At 40.2% G+C, this 21,597-nt stretch overlaps 1 protein-coding gene across 5 annotated transcripts in view; it reads right to left on the reverse strand.

Moving 5' to 3' along the window:
* The window catches only part of ARHGEF3 (Rho guanine nucleotide exchange factor 3), a 314,187-nt gene that overhangs the window by 5,642 nt on the left and 286,948 nt on the right, over window positions 1-21,597 (reverse strand). For all 5 annotated transcript variants that reach the window (XM_059161242.1, XM_059161244.1, XM_059161241.1 and 2 more), the window contains 5 exons: window positions 18,643-18,705; window positions 16,217-16,313; window positions 15,939-16,015; window positions 10,479-10,736; window positions 1,989-2,159 (listed from right to left, as the gene is read on the reverse strand). In XM_059161242.1, coding sequence (XP_059017225.1) covers window positions 1,989-2,159; window positions 10,479-10,736; window positions 15,939-16,015; window positions 16,217-16,313; window positions 18,643-18,705 — 666 coding nt within the window. The remainder of the gene's footprint in view (window positions 1-1,988; window positions 2,160-10,478; window positions 10,737-15,938; window positions 16,016-16,216; window positions 16,314-18,642; window positions 18,706-21,597) is intronic.

Consider the following 21,597-nt stretch of genomic DNA (forward strand, 5'->3'; position numbering starts at 1 on the left):
GCCTTTTTTGGGGGATGGGGAGGGGAGGGATTGGATATTGTTGTATATATTAAGCATTAGGTTTTTAAAATACTGTTTCTACTGTAATCAACCCTCTAGCCAAGGTAGGTAATTTGAACTCAGATTGTCTAGGAAACCTTTTAAAAACATCCCTTATTTATGAATGTTAACTGAGAATTTCCCTTCTTAGTCTCAGCTCCTTTTAGCCATCAAACTAATGAGCTCTTCTTCTGGCACAGGATTGTTCACAAAGACTTCTATCATTCTACTGAGAAAAACAATAAAACATACTTCCTATCCCAACTGCTATCTTTGTTTTTCAAAAGTCTGTCTGCTGAAAAATGAACTACAGTTCATCTCTAATTCCCGAGGCACATCTAACCAGGGAGTATCAGTCCTTGACTGAGGGACAGAAAGAGAACAGGCCTCATCCTATCCAGTGATGTATCTTCCCAACCATTTCCAACAGGGCTTCTGAGAAAGAATGTTCAAGAAGCCAGAGTTTCAGACATTAGAAGTCCACTAGAGTTTTCTGAAAATCAGCAAGAAGCAGAATGCTGCTTTCTAGCAACCAATAACTCTGTAGTCAAACTGAAACACTTCTTCAAGCAGTGGTCATGATCAGTCTCCGTATCTCCGCTGGACCACCGGCTAGCTGGATCCCCGGCAACTTTCATAATGGGCACTATGACAGGCACTCAGTGATTTCAAGTAACATTTCCAAGCCTGCTCACAAATGCCACTCCAAAGTCCAGGTCAAATCATCAAAGCTTTATCAAGAACTATTCAATCTAGTTTTGTCTTTCATTCTAAGAGTTGACTAGATACTGAAGATGAAATATGATAAAAGAAGAGATTCTCTTTTTCAATGGCTTTCCCAAGATTGAATTTAAATATTTGTTATATATAATAAAATCTATACATTATATAAATATACATTTCTATGTATAATATGTTTAAATTATAAAATATCATAGACATATTAGTATTAATTTCTACTGGCTACACATAAAAAGAACCTGGTGAATTAAATGAATTTTGAGCTCTCATAAAATTTCAAATCCATCCTTTCTTTATACAAACATTTACTCATTCATTCACCTAACATTACTGAGTGCTTAGTACATGCCAGGTCCCCATAATAGGTGCTGGGGATTAATAAGACATGGTTTCTATCCTAAAATCATACCTAATGGAAGATATTGACAAACATATGGTGGATAATTACAGCCCACTGTAGTAAGTGTCCCAGGGAGATCCATCCAAGTTGCTATGATAGGAGAGGAGGAACAAGTTCAAAATCTACTCAGGAATAAAAGCCAGGAAGTTGGGCAGAGTTAGCTATACAGCTAGTTTTAAAACAAAAACTGGTTTTAAAATGGCAGTCTGTGGATGGGTACCAATCCATTAAAAAAAAAAAAAAAAAGCAAAGAATTTCTCATAAAGCTGAGTTTCAACTTAAGAGCTGTTTTTCTGAGATTATATACTTTTTAACATCTTGTTAAAATCATCCCTTGTTTTCTGATATCAAAGCTGGAGGAGATGTTGTTAATCGTTTTGTATTTGTTATTGAAGGTCATGCTCAAACAAAATATAATTGGTAACCCTCTGTTGGTCCCGAAATTTCACTGGTTGTGAAATTATAAAATATATATATTATATATCTTGTGTAATATATATAAATATATATTAATTATAAGCTAGAAACACATAACATGTTATTTATATATGAATTATAATATATAAATATATACATATTTATATATATTTATAAAAATATATAAATATATACACACGCACAATGTATATAATTATATATATCCATATACATATGGGATCCTAAGATACAAAAGACACTGGAAAGCAATTTTTGTCTGAAGAATGTGACCTTGGGTAGGGAAGGCAGAGTAACAGGAGGCTGGGCATTAAATGGATTAAGTGCGTGGGGAGGCATAGGACCAGACCCCTGAAGGAGAGTAGCCACTCACCACCCCTCGATTGTTCTTCAGTTCTCCGTGACAACACAGCACTCTTGAGTTGTCGATTAGAGAGTCTTTCTGGCCTTCTTCCAAGTAAAGAAGCCGCTCTTTATAATAGCGGCACTCAGATTCCCCAGTCTTGGTGTTGATTTCTGCCACAATTCCCTGAATGATGTTTATCTATGGAAACAAAGAAGAAAGTATGGGGAAAGTAAGCAAAAACGGCTACACCAATAAGTCCCAGGGGCTCAGCCAAGAAGGTCACCCAGACAGACCATCTAACTCTCAGATTCCGTTATCTAACCTGCTGCCTTGGGAAAAGGCAAAAATAAACATGTGCTTTGAATATACTGTGTCCATATATCCATCTATACATGTACACACAAATACACACACACACATATGTATATACACATGCAGGTATTTGTATTATATAGAAAACTTATGTTGATGCATGATTTTATCCAAGAGGAAGAGATAGAAAGTATAGCTTCTGATGTGGAGGACTCCTAACTACTGAGTTCTATGTTGCACCTTTCTTCAAACATGCTTACAATGTGGAAGATATAGGCATATAAAAACCATAGCCAAGGAGAGAACACAAAGCAGAATGCAGTAGTCCCCAGAAGGGATCATCTTTGTGGGTTTGAACTCAGTTTCAAGGTTTCTCTACAGGTACTCACTCTAACCTCAAACAAGATGTGCAAATTGGGTGTAAAGAAATGGTTTGGGTAGCTTTTTAGTGATAAAACATAAATGATTTTAAAAAGATAGAGAACTAGAAATGGAAAGAAAAGACACTAGCTTTAATGATGGGAACTATTTATCTACATACATACACTCACACCCATGCCTGTAGCTCATGTGGAAACAGTAGGGGTGGAGGGATTTCAGACCAAGGGTAGATATAGCGTTGTTACTGCAAAATGAAACAAAACAACGCGATAAGAGCACAGCACTCAGACACAATCAGTGGGCATTTATTCTGATGTGTTATTCTATCACATAGATGATATATCTAAATGATGTAACATACTAAAAAACAAAGGAACAAGAAATTAGTTGAGTAAAAACTCAAGGACACCAACCAAAGGCAAAATGATGACCTCATCAGCAGGGTCCCCTGTCCTCCAACAGTGAAAAGACCAGCTTTTCCTTTCTTCCCATCTTTCTTGTGGTAGCATTATTATTGTTTTTTAAAGATTTTATTTATTTGATACAGAGAGATCACAAGTAGGCAGAGAGGCAGGCAGAGAGAGAGAGAGGGGAGGAAGCAGGCTCCCTGCTGAGCAGAGAGCCAATGTGGGACTCAATCCCAGGACCCTGAGATCATGACCTGAGCCGAAGGCAGAGGCTTAACCCACTGAGCCACCCAGGCGCCCCGTGGTAGCATTATTTTTTTAGTTTTTATTTAAATTCCAGTTAGTGAACATAGAGTGTAAGAGTTTCAGGTGTACAAATGATTCAATACTTCCATACAACTCCCAGTGCCCATCACAACAGGTGCCCTCCTTAATCCCCATCCCCTAGTTCACTCCTCCCCCCACCTCCCCTCTGGTAACCATCAGTTTGTTCTTATAGTATAGAGTCCGTTTCTCGGTTTGCCTATCTCTCTCTCATCCTCCCTCTTCCACCCACCTTTTCTTGTTTGTTTTGTTTCTTAGATTTCACATATGAATGAAATCATATGGTATTTATCTTTCTCTGACTGGTTTACCTAGCATAATACTCTCTAGCTCCATCCATGTCCTTGTGAATGGCAAAATTTCATTCTTTATGGCTGAGTAATATTCCATTACACACACATGTTCTTTATCCATTCATCAGTCGAAGGAGATTTGGGCTGTTTCCATAATTTGGCTATTGTAGATATTGCTCCTGTAAACACTGGGGTGCATGTATCCTTTCAAATTAGCATTTTTGTATTCTTTTGGTAAACACCTAGTAGCATAATTGTTGGATCATAGGGTAGTTCTATTTTTAATTTTTTGAGGACCCTCCATACTGTTTTCCACAGTGGCTGTACCAGTTTGCATTCCCACCAACAGTGCAAGAGGGTTCCTCTTTTTCCACATCCTCGCCAATACCTACTGTTTCTTGTGTTGTTGATTTTAGGCATTCTGACAGGAGTAGGATGAAATCTCATTGTTGTTTTGATTTGCATTTCCCTGATGATCAGTGATGTTGAGCATCTTTTCATGTGTCTGCTGGCCATCTGTATGTCCTCTTTGGAAAAATGTCTATTCATGTCTTCTGCCCATTTTTAAATTGGATTATTCATTTTCTGGACATTGAATTTTATAAATTCTTCATTTATTTTTGATACTAACCCTTTTTCAGATATGCAATTTGCAACTACCTTCTCCCATTCTGTAGGTTGTCTTTCAGTTTTGTTGATTGCTTCCCTAACTCTACAGAAGCTTTTTATTTTGATGAAGTCCCAATAATTATTTTTTGCTTCTGCTTCCCTGGCCTCAGAAGACATATCTAGAAAGAAGTTGCTACAGCCATTGTCAAAGAGGTGACTGCCTGTGTTCTTCTCAAGGATTTTGGTAATTTCCTATCTCACATTTAGGTCTTTCATCCATTTTCAATTTATTTTTGTGTATTGTATAAGAAAGTGATCCAGTGTTATTCTTTGGTATGTTGCTGTCCAGTTTCCCCAACACCATTTGTTGAAGAGACTGTCTTTTTTCCATTGGACATTCTGTCCTGATTTGTTGAAGGTTTATTGACCACAGAGTTGTGGGTTTATTTCTGTAGTCTTGATCCCTACAGCTCCATAGTATAACTTGAAGTCTGGACTGTGATGCCTCCAGCTTTGCTTTTCTTTTTCAAGTTTGCTTTGGCTACTTGGGGGTCTTCTGTGGTTGCATACAAGTTTTGGGATTATTTGTTCTAGCTCTGTGGAAAATGATGTTGGTATTTTGATAGGAATTGCATTAAATGTATAGACTGCTTTGGTAGTATAGACATTTTAATAATATTTATTCTTTCAATCCATTTCTTTGTGTCCTCTTCAATTTTTTCTTTAGTGTTTCATAATTTTCAGAATATGGGTCTTTTACCTCTTTGGTTAGATTTCTTCCTAGGTTTCTCATTGTTTTTGGTGCAATTGTAAATGGGATTGATGGGTTATTTCTCTTTCTGCTTCATTGTTGGTGTATAGAAATGCAACCAATTTCTATAAGTTGATTTTGTATCCCAAGAATTTACTGAATTCACCTATCAGTTCTGGCAATTTTTGGTGGAGTCTTTTGGGTTTTCTATGTAGAGTATTAGGTCATCTGCAAATAGTGAAAGTTTGAGTTCTTCCTTGTTGATCTGAAAGCCTTTTATTTCTTTTTGTTGTCTGCTATGGCTAGGACTTCCAGTACTCTGTTAATTAACAACGGACATCCCTGTCTTGTTCCTGACAGTAGAGGAAACACTCTGTTTCTCCCCACTGAGAATAACATTCACTGTGTGTTTTTCATATATGGCCTTTATGATTTTGAGGTATGCTCCCTCTAAACCTACTTTGATGAGGGTTTTATCATGAATGGATATTGTATTTTGTTAAATGCTTTCTATGCATCTATTGAAATAATCATATGGTTCTTATCCTTTTTATTAAGGTGGTGCATCACCTTGATTGATTTGTGAATACGGAACCACCCTTGCAGCTCGGGACTCGTGGTGGTATTGGCAGGAAAGAACTTAACCGATGAGTAAGGGTAATAAGGCCTCTTCTTGGTTACATTTACTTAATGGAAAAACAAACCAATCTCTGAAAAGCAAAGTTTTAAAAGAAGCCTTTACTCAGTGAGAACTTACCAGATCTTGTAATGTGTTAAACTGGCAATGAATTCTAAGATTAAGTGATTATTTTTCACATTCTAGTGAAATGATACCTTCTGCCCAAAGCCAACTGGATAAAAACTTCTACCCAGTTAGAACTCTGGCATTTCCATGTAAGTCTGACAGAAGATCTTACAGCTCTGAGCCAAAGTCTGGTGACTGTTCCCTATGAACAGATGCATAATCTATATACTTTTATAGCTATTATGGGTTTCAAAGTTCATTTATTCTTTTCTCTATTTCCCAAATTTGGGCTGTAGCACTACTTGGATAATAAATACATCTTTTTAAAAAGCACAGGCTTTTTGTCCCATAAAATAATCTTTTTGGACTTTAATGTCAACATGACATTAAATATAAGTCCTATGAAATTAATCCAAGTTTTACTAACATAAACCAAATAATAAATAGAACACTTTGATATACAAACTTTCTCTTCGTTTTTTTTCCCCCTCTTGGTTTTTTAGACAAGCCTAATTATTTGCCTCTTTCAAAAAAACAACAACAAAAAAAGAAACTTCACAAAACATATTAATGCTATGACTCATCCTTCAAGTTAATTCAATCAATGCTTATCCAGCGTCTGTTCAGTGTCAAACTAAATGATGTCACTGAAAGAAATGAGAGGTCCCTGCCCTCAAGAAGCTTTAAAATATATGGGAAGTGTCTGACAAATTCTTTTATGTCTACCTTAATCTTTTACCTTACTACATTTTTAATATATAGTGGAATCTATATTTTTTCCTTGCTTTTAGAGGTCTTAGCATTAATTGCTGTGGCTCTTCTTAGAGTTTACTCAGTTTACCTAGAATTAACTGGGTCTTGAGACAATTTTCTGAGTTTCCTACAAGTATCCAGGAGACCAGAAAAATGATGTACTATAGGCAAAAATATGTGTTCCCTTCCTAATTTAGCTCAGGGACCAAACAGCTGGCATATCACATGAAGATTAATAAACTCAAACCCCACAGTGGTTCTTTAGGCAGCTATGACTACTGTCTGATGCTACTTCTTTCTTTAGTGTTTGAAAAAATAGAGAGACTGAACAATAGGAACAATCAGCGTTATTCCACATTCTTTGTGGACATTGTAATAGCACTTCTGGGTCTGCTTTCATTTATTAAAAATATTGTTTTGTTGTTACATCTACCTCTACACTATAAGCATTTACTCTCTGTACTTTTTTTTTTAAGATTTATGTATTTGAGATAGAGAGTGTGTGTGTGTGCAAGTGTGTGCAAGTGGGGGGAAGGGCAAGGGAGAGAATCTCAAGCAGATTCCCCGCTGAGCACAGAGCCCGACCAGGGCTTGATCCCAAGACCCATGAGATTGTGGTCTGAGCCGAAATCAAGACTCAGATGTTCAATTGACTGAACCACCCAGGTGCCCCCGACATTGGTTCTTGAGAGGACTTTATTGTGCAGAATCACAGGGAGGAATAAAGGTGTACATAGCAGATTGGCAATAGCAAACAATCATGGCGGTTATGCATTTAAGTTCAATTTCAATTTATTGTTGCATCAGGCTTCAAACTGAAGGGAAAGGACCAGTAAAGCAAGACGATGACAAATATCTGATAACAGAGCAGGGGGTAAGCCCACACATGCCATAATCATCATCCTCAAAGTGGAATCTGGAAGCTCTGTCTGGTTCCTCATGCGGTAATGTCATCTATCCGTGGGCTTGTGACACAAACCGAGAATAGCAGCCAGCACGGCAGGAACAGCAGGACTGTTCTTCTCATTGATTCCAGTGATTTTTTTTTTTTTTTTAAGGAGTTAGGGAACAGTGGCAGGCAGAGGGAAGAGATGGTCTGCCAGATCACTTGTTGGCTGAAACAATCCTTAGAATTCAAAATGTTAAACAACTAGACCTCTGGAATATCTAAATATCTGAATTTCTATTTAAAATGCTTTCTTTTAGGGAAATTTCTATCAACTCTCTAAAACACTGTTAAGAAATTCTAATAAAGATGTGGTAGTTAATGCCCTGCAGTAAAAGCAAGACCTTTTTTTAAGATCTAATTATAGGATTGGACACTTGGTGTAGAAACAATTTACTTAGGTTCTCTGATTTTTTTCCCTTTTCATAAGTGGAAAACCTACTCAGGGAACATGTAACTCAAGCTACATCGGTATTATGGGTTTTACGTTTATCAAGCATTCACAATGTACCCAAGAGTATGGGGCTAAATATTTCTGCCCATCTAGGTTAATGCCCAGAGGATTTTGAAAAGAAGGGGGGAAAAAAACCCCAACATTGTTGTGCCTCTATTGTGTAAATGGGCACTTAGAGGACCTGCTTTGCAGACATTTTCAAACGCAGGTCTGCCACGCTTCACACACAAATCTGCCTGAATGAGTAGGTGCAGATTCAGCTTTCAAAAGTGATGTCCCATCTTATGCACTAGGGAAACCCGTACATCCTTTCACATGGCAAACAACCACCTTCTTATCTGTTTTTAAATCCAAACTTCAGCTCACTGGGTGATTTTAGAAACAGAGCATTATTCTTTCATGCTGCATATTAAAAAGAGACATCTTAACAGTAAAATAAAACTCAAGAGTAGCCTCACGTGCTTCAAAAAAGTAATTATTTAGACTAGCTCGAGCTCCCTGTTGTTTTCATTCCTGCAGACCACACACTTGCTGGGATGAAATATGGAGAGGAAGCAACATTCTCACATGCTTCCCGGTAGTTAAAAACAGAGCCAATGAAGTGGGATGGGCCTCATCCCTGGTGCCTGTGTCCCTCATCTGTGCTGGACCGGGGACCTGGTCTGTGTGTGTTTGCATTCAATCAAGAGCATCTCTCCTTCATCTTTTCTATCCCTATCAGGCGGCACCTGGCCCAGCACTGCACTCGTGAGGCCTTTCCACGAAGTCTGGGGGTGGACAGCTTTCTGCAATTCCATATGCAAGAGGGGCTCAGAGAAGCAGCCAGGCCTTTAGCTCCATGGTATAGGGTCATAAAGAAGTGGAACAGGCCCAGGATTTGCAGTCCACGCTGACAGATTTGACATCAGCCTCATCACGTGCTGGCTCTGGACCCAGGCAAGTTATTGAAGCCCTCCAAGCCTCATCTGGAATATGGTCCTAACAAGGAGAGTTATCTCACAAGTTGTTATAAGGATTAAATGAGATACATAACCTATAAAGTGATTACCTAAAGCTGATTTCCTAGGTACTCAAGAAATGTCAGCAGATGTTAGAATTATCATTGTTGTGATTACTACTAATTATTATTAAGGCCCTCTCTAGGAGGAGACAGGTAGTCTGCTCACAGGTTTCATGGATTCTGATTCTCAAGTCACCTGTGCATATACTCTTTCTGTTCCAGATGCAGTCAGGGAACAAGCCCCTTGAACTGGTCTCGAAGCCTCCATCCCCACGACTTCTCCCTCAGCGGTTTCCATGACTGTATGTCTGGACCACTACAGGAGCCGCTCAACTTTCCTCCCTGGCCCTCGTCCTTTCCCCCTCAGTCCCCTGTCTTACAAACAAGGAGAGTAATGTATCCAAGGTTTCACAGCTTATCAGCAACGGGGCTGGGACTTGAACCCTGTATCCCAGTTACTTAGAGAACAACAAACAAAAGAACAAAGCACAACAAAGGAAAACCATCTCAAATTGATCTTTAAAACCCTCTCTATAGGGGCACCTGCATGGATCAGTCAATTGAGTGTCTGCCTTTGGCTCAGGTCATGATCCTAAGTCCCAGGATGGAACCCTGGATCAGGCTTCCTGCTCAGCAGAGAGTCTGCTTCTCCCTCTGCCTGTCCCTCTCAAGCATGCATGTTCACCTTCTCTCTTGAATTAAAAAAAAAACAAAACCCTCTATAACCACATCTGAACCCCCATCCTCTGCCTTCTCTCCTGCTGCTTCCTCAGAATATCCTCAACCCTGGGCAGACTGACCCAGGGTATTCCCCAGGCATTTCCTGTCCTGTCATTCCTCCATAGCTTTGTTCAAGCCACTGGCTCCTCCTGGCCTGCCATCGCTTCTGGTCTGTCCCACAGAGTACCCCAATCAGAGCCAAGCTCTCTGGACAGAACACTCCCTATTCACAATATTCTCATGAGACAGATCCATTTCTCCTGGTCTTCTATTGCTGTTGGAAAAAAATCTCTCTTCATACTTAATGAACATTTTCTGGTGAGCAGGAGGTTTGACTAGGTCGGTCCCTCACTGTATAGTCAGTGGCTGAGGAGAGCTGGTTCTGAAATGGGTGTTGACGTGACAAATGGGCTCACAGGCGCTAAGGTAAGAGGCAACTCCCACTTGCTAACTAAACAAAGATACTCAATTCAAAATCCCCAGAGACCTTAACCCTCACAGCCACTGTGAACAAACAGATTAGTTTATTGTGAATTATAATTACAGATTACAGAGTCAGCTACACAGAATCAAGAACTTTGAGAAATCAAAGCGACCTTAGGGTGTATTTCACGTAAACACTGCATTTTATAGGTTGGGGGAGTGAGGTAGAGAGAGAAGGAGTGAACTGCAAAATTAAAACACGACTGACGGCAGCACCAAGCATGAAAGCCAAGATCCCTGGGTGCTGTATGCCCAGAAACCCATCATTCACCATGCACCCAACTTCCTAGACACAAGGGAGAAATCAAGGTAAAGACAGAAAGAAACAGGTGAACTTACAGCTTCTTCCAGGTGCTGCTGATCTGGATTATCATTTGGTGTGTGCCTCAAGATTTCTCGAAGAAGAAGAGGGTATTTCACTAGACGGCTCCTTGGAATATCGAGAAAATTCCAGAGATCCAGCTTGCGGCTAAAGGGGGATTCTAAGCATCGCTGTAGGAAATCCTGGACTCGGTGGTCTTGTTTTTTGTGGTCCAGCAGCGCTTTTGCGGCCACTTGATTGCTGCAATAGCTGTCGTAGGAGCTGAGACAAGGCAGCTAAGAAAGGAACATCAAAACACGGTTGGAGTGTGGAGCTAACTGTGCCCTGAAGCTACACGCAAGTATCACTTGTGCAGCCTGAAAAAAACCCTGCTGGTCTCCAGGCCTGCCCAAGGTTCCTTTATCTGCACGGCTGGACGAGACAGACAAGGGCAATCTTCAAAATCACAGGCAATGAACAGTTTTTAGGCTTTGACTTACTTGTGTGAAGTTACTTTCTTAGCTGTACATTTACATTTTTTTTAAAAGATTTTATTATTTTTTTATTTGACAGACAGAGATCAAAAGTAGGCAGAGAGAGAGAGAGAGAGAGAGGAAGGAAAGCAGGCTCCCCGCTGAGCAGAGAGCCTGACTCGGGGCTCGATTCCAGGACCCTGGGATCATGACCTGAGCCAAAGGCAGGTGCTTAACTGACTGAGCCACCCAGGCGCCCCTACATTTACTTTCCTGATTGTTAAGACCCCATCATAATTTGTTTGTATTTCTGCCAATCTAGGTTGGAAAAAAAGAACCAGAAAAAACACACATGCATACAGCTCGAAATTTTCCTGCACTCCCAAAGGTGTCCGGTGAGGGGAAAGCTTCCTATCTTTAAAAACAAACAGGACTTCTCTTAAAATTATTCATAAGAAATTCATCTGGAGGACTTAGGGGTATAAAAAGAAAGCAAGGAGTCAGACTTTGTGCCCCAGCCATCTGCGTGGCCTGATGCGAGCATCTCTATGTTGTTAGCTGAAGGTGACCTGATTCCAAGGTGGGCCAACCATAAAGAATGCCAAGAAGTGAGAGCAAAAGTATAATTAGTAAAAAATCAGATGCAGGAAGCATTTAGAAAAATCTTTTAAGTTGGATTCCTGTCTATACCTCATGGTTGACATCACAACACTGTGCAAAGAACATTTAAGCCTAAAGACTTTGGGATGCTTCAACTCCACTATCTTCCTTCCAGCAAAATACTAATTTCCCTGACATGTCCCATCAGTCACTTTGTGCAAACAGAGAGCTGACGTCCCCAGTAGAAGGCGGTTCATCTCCCTTTTCCACTCCTTCCTAAGTTCTGCATCCTCAATACATTGCATTGGGCCTGCCATCCACAGACATTCAAAGTTTATATTCCGAATGAACACATAAATGGATGTTTAAGGTGTCCAGATTAGGTAACACTTGATGGCCTGGGAACATGGCTTAGAAATAAATTGTGGCAGCATCTGAACAATGCGTCAAAGTATAAACATTCTAGTGCTTCTTTTCTACCTCTTATTGAAATTATTTTCTCAGCAACTGAAACCAAAAAAAAAAAAAAAAAAAAAAGAAGGGGGCCGCCTGGGTGGCTCAGTGGGTTAAAGCCTCTGCCTTAGGCTCAGGTAGTGATCCCAGGGTGCTGGGATCGAGCCCCGAGTTGGGCTCTCTGCTCAATGGAGAGCCTGCTTTCTTTCTACTCTCTGTCTGCTTCTCTGCCTACTTGTGATCTCTCTCTCTCTCTGTCAAATAAATAAATAAAATCTTAAAAAAAAAAAAGATATCAAGGAAGTAATGTTTAAATTCACTGTCAAGTTTAACATTCTTTGGAAATGTCTACCTTCCTTATGTGTCATTAAAAAAACCCTTTTATTTGTGTTAAAAAGAGCTGCAGAAATTTTTTCCTCAACCTTACATTTGAAAGTAATGATAATTGCTACACACACACACACACACACACACACACACCCTAGATGTGGTATTGTGGCTTGTAATTTAGACTTTCAGAGTTAATTAAAAAGAGCTTCAGGTCCTCTTAATTTCATTTCCACTTCCTCGCTTTTTAAAAAGACCTGGAAATGCCCAATGTTTTCATTATGGAGAAACAAATCAGCAGTAACTCTCAGATGCAAACCAGTGAGGAACTCTGACCACACTGCTGCCTACAGTCCAATGGGCCATTATTCTCTGATCCTGCCGCCCCCGCTGCCATGGCAACCCGATCCAGTTCTGGTCCTGTTCACACCTGACAGGGTGCTCATTTCCTGGGCATGACCTGAAGGCTATCTGGTTCGACCCCACTGGCTAGAAAGGGCCACAAGCGATAACTTGAAAGAAAGAATGTATATATCTTTGTTCCCAAATACACACACATTCGCGTGTGTGAGAGGGGATACCACAGTGGTTTAGCAGGCAGACTCTGGAACCAGGGAGAGTTACGCTCAAAGCCTAACCTGGACAGTAACTGGCCAGGTGACCCATCTGAGCCTCAATTTCCCCACTTAAAAATGCATATACTACTTTCCTCCTGTCTTTTAATGAGGTAAGGCAGACAAAAAGTATAAGAGCTTGGCTTCTGGGTAAGAATCCGTAAGGACTGCTATTAAAGCAAAAGTATAATTAGTAAAAAAATATTTTTTTGTTATTATTTATCCCTAGGATATTTTTATTGAAGAAATTATGGTTTAGAGAAGCAAAACTACTTGCTCAGCTAGAAACAAAACCGGTCAGCCAAACGTTCTTCCCCTACCCTTCCCCCAAAGCTCTGAACTCCTTGACATCTCTTTAAATAGACCATCAAGAATTTATAAAGGAAACTCTTTCACTTTCTTTAGAAATTCTTTCTATCTCCCTAAGCTTGTGAAATTGACAGAACAAATCCATTTTTTTTTTTTTTTGCTTCCATGTACCCGGCCTCTCTCTATAGAATTAAAATTTAATTAGAACCCAAATTAACATGAGAACTTGCTGCCTGGAGAGCTTGTAAATTATTTAAATTTATTAAATTATATAAATTAAATTATATAAATTTATTATTGAAAAAACGTTAGCACGAAGAGAAGTCGCTTGGGAAGTTGTTTCTATCGAATAGGGGAAGTGTATGGGATCAGGCCTACCGGTGGGGAGATGGATCTTCGGTGACCAGGGAGGCACCTTGAGGAAACCACCACTCTGCTTCAGGCCTTCAAAGTACAAGGAATTGATTCATTCTAAGGTCAAAAGGACTGGCCAGGCCTGTCCTGCTTGGGAGGCTCCTTGTTAAAAGGGCTTTTTTCCCCCCACCTTTTTTTTCCTGGGAGGGGTTTGGGAGGAGGAACAGCGAATAAATCAATTTTTCATGGGTCGAATGGGCTCTGACTTTTCTCATTCAAAGTCCCCTCAGATGTTTATTTTGTTCTGTTAAAAAGACCAGAACTCAAACAGATGTACCCCTTGGTTTACAGTTCCCACTCGCGTGGGCACATCTGCAGTTAAAAGTGGGAAAACATTTAACAGCTCGTCGGGCCTGATAAATAAGGGCCGTTTCTCATGAGGTCTGGTCACAATGGGCCAGTTGTTTAATTTTAGGCTGCTTTTCAAGCTTTAAGTCCCCATTTGATGTCTGAAGGGTTCAGATAGCAGTGGAAGTGGTCACATTTCCTCCGGGTATGTACAGAAAAGGCCTGCAAAAGCCACCCCCAATTTCCTAATAAAAAAATAAACATTTATTTCATAAAAATATTGACGACAAGGCAAATACCTCCACTTCTGCGTCTGGTGTGAACTGACAACGTGTATACGATGCCTAAGGCAACATGTCATTCTGCATCGCCATCTCGTCAACAGCAGAGCAGGCATTGCTAATCACTGGCCCCCCACGCCCATCAAAGCAGCCCACAGCCTCAGGAGGTTTAAGAAATACTGAGGCAGAATCTTTCTTCTCATTACACCTTCCCTCTCTCCAGCTGGCAGACTCTCTTTGGAGAAATTTCTTTGAAGGTTAAAGAAGTTAAAACATCTACCACATCTTATAATAAAATGAAAGTCAAAAATATAAGATGAATGATCTCTCCTGAAATATTAAGTCACATTTTCTAAATTATTCATCTTAGAACATTGCTTGCCTTTTGGACACCCTTGGGGTATGTCGGCCTCAGTGCTAAAAGTGACTTCTAAATTAAAACTATCTAAGTCATGAAACCCTCAAACTTTCTTGATCAAGGCTGTAACTGAAAAGCAGAAGTTAGGATAAGAGAGCAACATCAAAACACAGGAAGGTTAAAATATAACTACAGATGTAACTGCATCAAGTGAACTCACATGATAGTAGGATTTATGACCTTCACAACATTCTGCAAACAGTGGAATGACTCTAATGCTGCCTGCTCTGGCATTTCCTGCCTATTTTTCTGGAAGACTGTGTGGATCAGAGAGATGAGAGAGCTAATCCTACCTGGAAGAGGTCATTAAAGTAATCTGCCTAACAGATGAATACCACCTGGAGTTGGGGAGGTACACTCAAGGGCTTGAAGGAAAGAGAGGTATAGTAATAGGGAATGGTGGGGACTGCAGCAAAATAGGAAATTCATGCCTAGTCTAAAGTACATTAAATGGGGGCGCCTGGGTGGCTCAGTGGGTTAAAGCCTCTGCCTTTGGCTCAGGTCATGATCCCAGGGTCCTAGGATCAAGCCCCACATTGGGCTCTCTGCTCAGTAGGGAGCCTGCTTCCTCCTCTCTCTCTCTGCCTGCCTCTCTGCCTACTTGTGATCTCTCTGTCTCTGTCAAATAAATAAATAAAATCTTTTAAAAAAATAAAGTACATTAAATGAATGAACAATCACATTACATACCCAACGAAACACAAATTCAGCCCCAAGACCATAAATTTAGAATCCCTAATCTAAGGTCCCAGCTGATTTCTTTGTTTAATTTAGGAAAGGGAATGGGTTATTTGGGATGAAGGTCAGCACAATACCAAGCCTTCCTATGAAGTTACTCAGAATCAGATATAAGCTAAACATTAATAGCATTTAGTATTTCCTTGTGTATGAAACTACATTTTACCACGAGAGCTTTTTGGAGCCTGAATAAAAGCACCTTTTTTTTTGGTGATATGGATAAGAATATATCTGTGAATATTTACTTGAATAGAAATGATAATAATTATATTATTAGTAATTGGCCTCAATTGAATATAAAGTAGTTTTACTTTATTTGATGTAAAGCTGGTAATCATTTGTGCCTTTACTTATTTTATTGCAAAAAGGCCATGTTATCTTCAAATACTGCAAATTTATGTTAAGAAAAAAAAATTCTTTCCATGCACTGCAGAGATAAAGCCGAACTATGATAAATTTTGCTAGGAATTTGCCATTTCTGACGTAAAGCCAGCATTTGGCAATACAAAAAGTCTAGCTAAAATGAAACTCTATCTATGTTATTGAAATTTATTCTCAATCAAGACTGGAGAACTCTTCTTACCCAGCCCACGAGGATGGGACCAACATGTTCGGTGGAACCATCAGGCTTCCGAGCATCTCGAAGTTGACTAAGAAGCTCTGGTTAAAAAAAAAAAAAAAAAAAGACACACACAAAAAAACAAAAAACAAAAACAGAATGCTTATTTTGTTAGGCATTCAAATATGAACAAGACTGGAAGTAGATTCTGGGTTAATCTCCTTATTACATAATCATGACTTGTTATAGGACGACTCAATTAAGGCTACAAGTCAGGACTCATTCTGGGAACAAAATTATACCTTCGTGTAGAGGAATCAGAGAGTCCAGTGTTCCAAAGATTTGATTCAACTCTTGTTCTGTCATTATGGAGAGTTTCAGCATGGGGTCATGATAGGCCTGTACAAGAAGGGCAAGAGACAGAAGCAAACATTTAAAATCCGTAGAAGCAAGTGGTTAATGTAAATGGCGTCGGTGTCTGTGAGGCCCCATTTTATAACAAAATATTTGGCTCTCCCCAGCACCCTCTTCCAGAACGCTGCAGAGACAGCAGATGGGTGTGGCCAGACCAGATGAGAATCCAGGATTGCCTTGAGCTGTTTGTGGTTGTTGATAAACCAAAGCAGATTTTTAAAAAAGCTTTTTAATTCTAGTATATCATACATCGAGGCAAGAGCACAAATCCTAAGTACAGAGCTAATCTGATTTGTATAATGTTTTAAAATTTAACATATTGGAGATCTTGTAGCTTGAAAAACTCCAAATTTATACAGGATTTGTTACTAGTATAGAACCTACTAGTAGGTTCTTTTTCAATGAGTCCATATTTAAACTAAGTAAAGGAAGAAAGGGAAAAGAAAAGTGATGGCATCCTTTACGACTGTTCCAAAGCCAAAAGACCAAAATCTCTGTCAATTTTATCTTCTCTTATTAACGGTAATTTTTTTTTTAAAGATTTTATTTATTTATTTGTCAGAGAGAGAGACAGGAAGCACAGGCAGACAGAGTGGCAGGCAGAGTCAGAGGGAGAAGCAGGCTCCCTGCGGAGCAAGGAGCCCAATGTGGGACTCGATCCCAGGACGCTGGGATCATGACCTGAGCCGAAGGCAGCCGCTTAACCAACTGAGCCACCCAGGCGTCCCATTAACGGTAATTTTTAAAAAAAGATTTTATTTATCTGACAGAGACAGAGAGACAGTGAGTGAGAGAACAAAAGCAGGGGGAGTGAGAGAGGGAGAAGCAGGCTTCTACTGAGCAGGGGGTTCAATGTGGGACTCGATCCCAGCTCCCTGGGATCATGACCCAAGCCGAAGGCAGATGCTTAACGACCGAGGCACCCAGACGCGCCTATTAATGATACTTGAGCAAGAACACACAATTATACCCAAGTTGCTGTAACAAAGACTCGGATGGCACAGTCTCTGCCTCCATGGAGATTTATAAAGCTAATCGGGAGATAAGAAAAACACGTGGATAATTAGATATATACTTTTTAAAATCTCAAGACTAAAAACACAAGGGATGTCACATAGCAGCAAAAACTGATCCAATTACAACTGCTCAGAGGTGAGAGAATTAAAGCTGTAGCGGTCCAGGGAGATTTAAGAAGAGCTGTCTGGCTGGCATGCCTGGGATGGAGAAGGAGGCATAAGTACTGGTGCAGAATGAACTGAGATCTGAGCTAGTTCCTGGAGGACAGCTGGATATGGATGGTTGAAGGAAAGGAAGGGTTTCCAAGAAGGTAGAACCACCGTAAGCAAAAGGATGGCAGTAAAACATCCTTAGGGTGCTCAGCATTGGGGAACCTTGATACAGGAAGGAGGAGCTGAACAAATGCACAGCAAGACGTCTTATAGAGTTAAATGCCTTTTTGTCATCTCCATCTTCCTCCTCCTCCAGCCCTGTCTAAAAACTCAGTTTCTTGACTGTGTCCAAGCAAAGTGCGGATGGCCATCTCCTGGGACTGCTACAGACAGGACTTCATACCAGCAGGAATCTGGACAGAGGACACTTGAAAGAAGGGACTAAAGACTCTTTCCAACCTTGCAATTCCTTTTTTTTTTTTTTTAAGACTTTATTTATTTATTTGACAGAAAGAGGGACAGCGAGAGAGGGAACATAAGCAGGGGGAGTGGGAGAGGGGGAAGTAGGCTTCCCGCTGAGTAGGGAGCCCGATGCGGAATTTGATCCCAGGACCCTGGGATCATGACCTGAGCCGAAGGCAGATGCTTATTGACTGAGCCACTCAGGTGTCGCAAACCTTGTGATTCTTTAAAGGGGGCTGCGAATATCAGATGAAGAAGTCTGGATTTCAGCCTTTAGGGAGTGGGGGGTGGGGTCACTGGGACAGAAAGGTTTTGAGGAAAAAGTTTATTGTCCAGACAGCACAGGTTACAAAGCATGGGTTCCTTCTCCCTTCCTGCACACAGTGTGACTAAAACACAAGTTCTATATAAAAGAACGCATGTCACATGATATTATGCAGTCGCCTTGCTTGACCACTTTCTCTACTTAGGAGATTCAAGTGACTTTATTTCTAAGACACCATTCCAGTTTCAGATGTCTGCACGCCCTTTCCCATGGGTAAGGAGGCTCCGCAGGACAGACAATGAAAAATATGGAAAGTTAGGCCACTCTCTGTGAACACTTTCTTAGAATTGTAAAATTATTCATGAGGAAAAAAAAGAAAAAAGAAGGTGGCCCAAATGACCACTGGTTTCAAATTCACCTTTTTTGCCAATTTCAAGTCCTCTATCAAGTCTTCTTCTCCTTGGGAAAGCTCAAAGATTGCCTGCAAGCAAAGACAGAACACGTTCACTGAACACTCCATTTATGAGCCCAAATTCAAACAGTGCTGGTTCTGTTGCTCAAAGACCCAGATCTACTCATTTCTTAAGCATTTTTAAAGGACTTTAAAAAGTTAAATTAACCTGCAGCAAATGCATCTAAGTAGCTAAAACCTATAAAGGAAGAATTTTGCAAAACTTCTATATAATGTACTCACCCATTTATGGGAGAAAGGGGTTCCACATATGTTTCCAACCCAGTAAGTCATCTTTCATGTTACAGAACTTGGGTACAGCCAAACAAGAGGGAAGTATTTTAGGCAAAATAATGACAGTGGGAGTCTGGGTCTCTCATGTGTGCAGCAACCATCACAAATGGATTTCAGGTCTGTTCTCAGTGGTGGTCGTGGCAGTATTATGAATTGGGCCATCACAATTTGTCTTTGTTCTACTCAACAGAAGGTGAATCTTAGCAGAAAGCTTTATTCTTATCAGCCACTTGTCTTGAGGCTGGAATTGTAGGAAGAATCCAATATTTTATCACTCTAAATGTCTGGTGAAGTTAATTCATTCTAAATTACTTCTCAGCCCTACACGGTACAATAAATAAAATTATAGGCACCAGCTGTGTGTATGAGTGTGTAAATGGACCGTTTCTAATTTGGCTCTATTAAGCCATCATAATTTAAGAGCTATGATGTGCAGAATACTCTTTCACTCTTTCATCTGGGAGTCTAAACTGTTGGCAAACATTGTTAAAGGCCTCTATGTTTAGTCCTTTAATAGGAGGGATGGTTTGGGGACTCCTTCATTTCTTTCAGACTAAAGGGAAGAAGTGAGCAGGCCGGAGAGCACCTTCCATCCCTGGGGTGGATGGAGTATAAGACAAGGAGTTTGCTCTCAGGTAATGCAGATGGAGACAGAACACCGTGCTGGAGGCCAGTGCATGGTAAGTCCTCCCCAGGCCCAGTAAAGCCTCCACTTCATGCTCACCTGGTGTTCTATTTTACTGAACCAATCATTCATTCATTCATTCATTCTTTTTTTTCCTTTTATTTGACACAGAGAGAGACACCGGGAGAGGGAACATAAGCAGTGGGAGTGGGAGAGGGAGAAGCAGGCTCCCCACTGAGCAGGGAGCCTGATGCAGGTCTCAGTCCCAGGACCCTGGGATCATGACCCGAGCTGAAGGCAGACACCCCATGACTAAACCACCCACGCGCCCCGTTGAACCTTTTATTATGAAATAATTACATACTCACAGGAGAAGTTGTAAACATAGAACAGCAAGGTCCTCTGCCCCTTCTACTCACCTTCCAGAACTATAGAACGTTATCAAAACCAGGAAATGGATTGGCTCAATATACTGACTAGACTTTACTTAGACCTTCCTCAGATTTCCTTATACATCTGTTTTACTAGAATTTACTTGAATAGGTCTGATGGTCCAAATGACCAAATGTGGTCCTCAGGAAAGGAAAACCATAGAACCCCATACTGGGAAACATCACCATCAGATATCTCTTGTGGGGCAGCACAGTGTCACCATGAAGACCATGGGCTCTGGAGTAGGGCAGGACCTGGGTTCAAATCGCAGCTCTGTAACTTTTCTAGATGGGTGAACTTGTATTCACTGTACCTTAATAATCTCCCAATCTGCAGAACAAGTCCCTCCCTCTTTCCTTCCCTCCCACTACCAGATCATACTAGTTATATGCATACAGTTAACACTTGGAAAAACACAAGAAAGCAAAAGTGGAAACTTTTAATGTACCCATAATACCATCTTATTAACTATTATTAGGGTTTTGCCATATTTCTTCACAGATTTTTTTTTTCAGTGCACGTATTATTTTAAAATGCTTTATTATTTCTTTTAAATAGGTAATGCATTAACACAGTTCAAAATTTATAGTGCACAAAGGGGCACATGGTGACAATTTTCTTTCTTACCTCTATCCAGCCACCCAGTTCCTTCCCAGGAGGCAACAATATTACCAGTTCCTTGCAAATCCTTCTAGAAATATGTTATGATTCTACAAGCAAATATGTGCACCTCCACACCTATATTCATTTTTCTTTGTTCTTTCACATGGATGGTAAAAGGACATAATATACCCTATTTTGTGCCTTGCCTCACCCACTTAAGCCATACATGCCTATCAGCCCCTCTCATGATTGCTACATTGTATTCCATGTGTATCTAATAGATATTCATTATTCAGCCAGTTCCTGGCAATAGAAGTTCAGGCTCTTTCCAGCACTATTACAAGCATTAGTGTGATGAATAAGCTTACATGTATATCTTTTCTTCTGTGTTAAGTGTGTCTGGCAGACAGATTCCTAGAAAGGAATTGCTGAGCCCAAACCTAGAAACTTGTCAAGTATTCCTTTTGCCAATGTCAGGTTTTCCACAAAAATAGATGTTCCAAGGGTTTCACTAGATAATGCACTAGATGTGCTTTGGCACAGCCTGGAATTTGACAAGTTTCTATAAAGGGTAATATGACCATAGTCATTTAGAGCTATTGATACAGAAAACTGACAAGTCATGAAATGAGCTGCATTCCCTAGATATGTTCTCCATAAAACTAAATCAAAGTTTCATAAACTATTTAAAAATATTCTAGAAGTTACTATCAAAATATAACTCAACTGATTATTTTTGTGAGCTCCAAGATGCTAAATAGACACTTCCTGATTCATTTTCTTTGTAAATTCAGATTTTCACATTAGTTTCTTTTTAAAGCAGAGGCCACCCACCCAGCTGGATGTTGGGTTCTCAGTTCCTTACAAGGCATGACAGCCCTGTTTGTCCTCCTACAAATGCAACGAAGAACTGACTAGGAGCCTGTGGTATAGACGCAGTTTGGCTCTCGCCTGTAGCACACTTTGTT

Source organism: Mustela lutreola, chromosome 2, assembly GCF_030435805.1.
Source record: "Mustela lutreola isolate mMusLut2 chromosome 2, mMusLut2.pri, whole genome shotgun sequence".
Lineage (NCBI taxonomy): Eukaryota > Metazoa > Chordata > Mammalia > Carnivora > Mustelidae > Mustela > Mustela lutreola.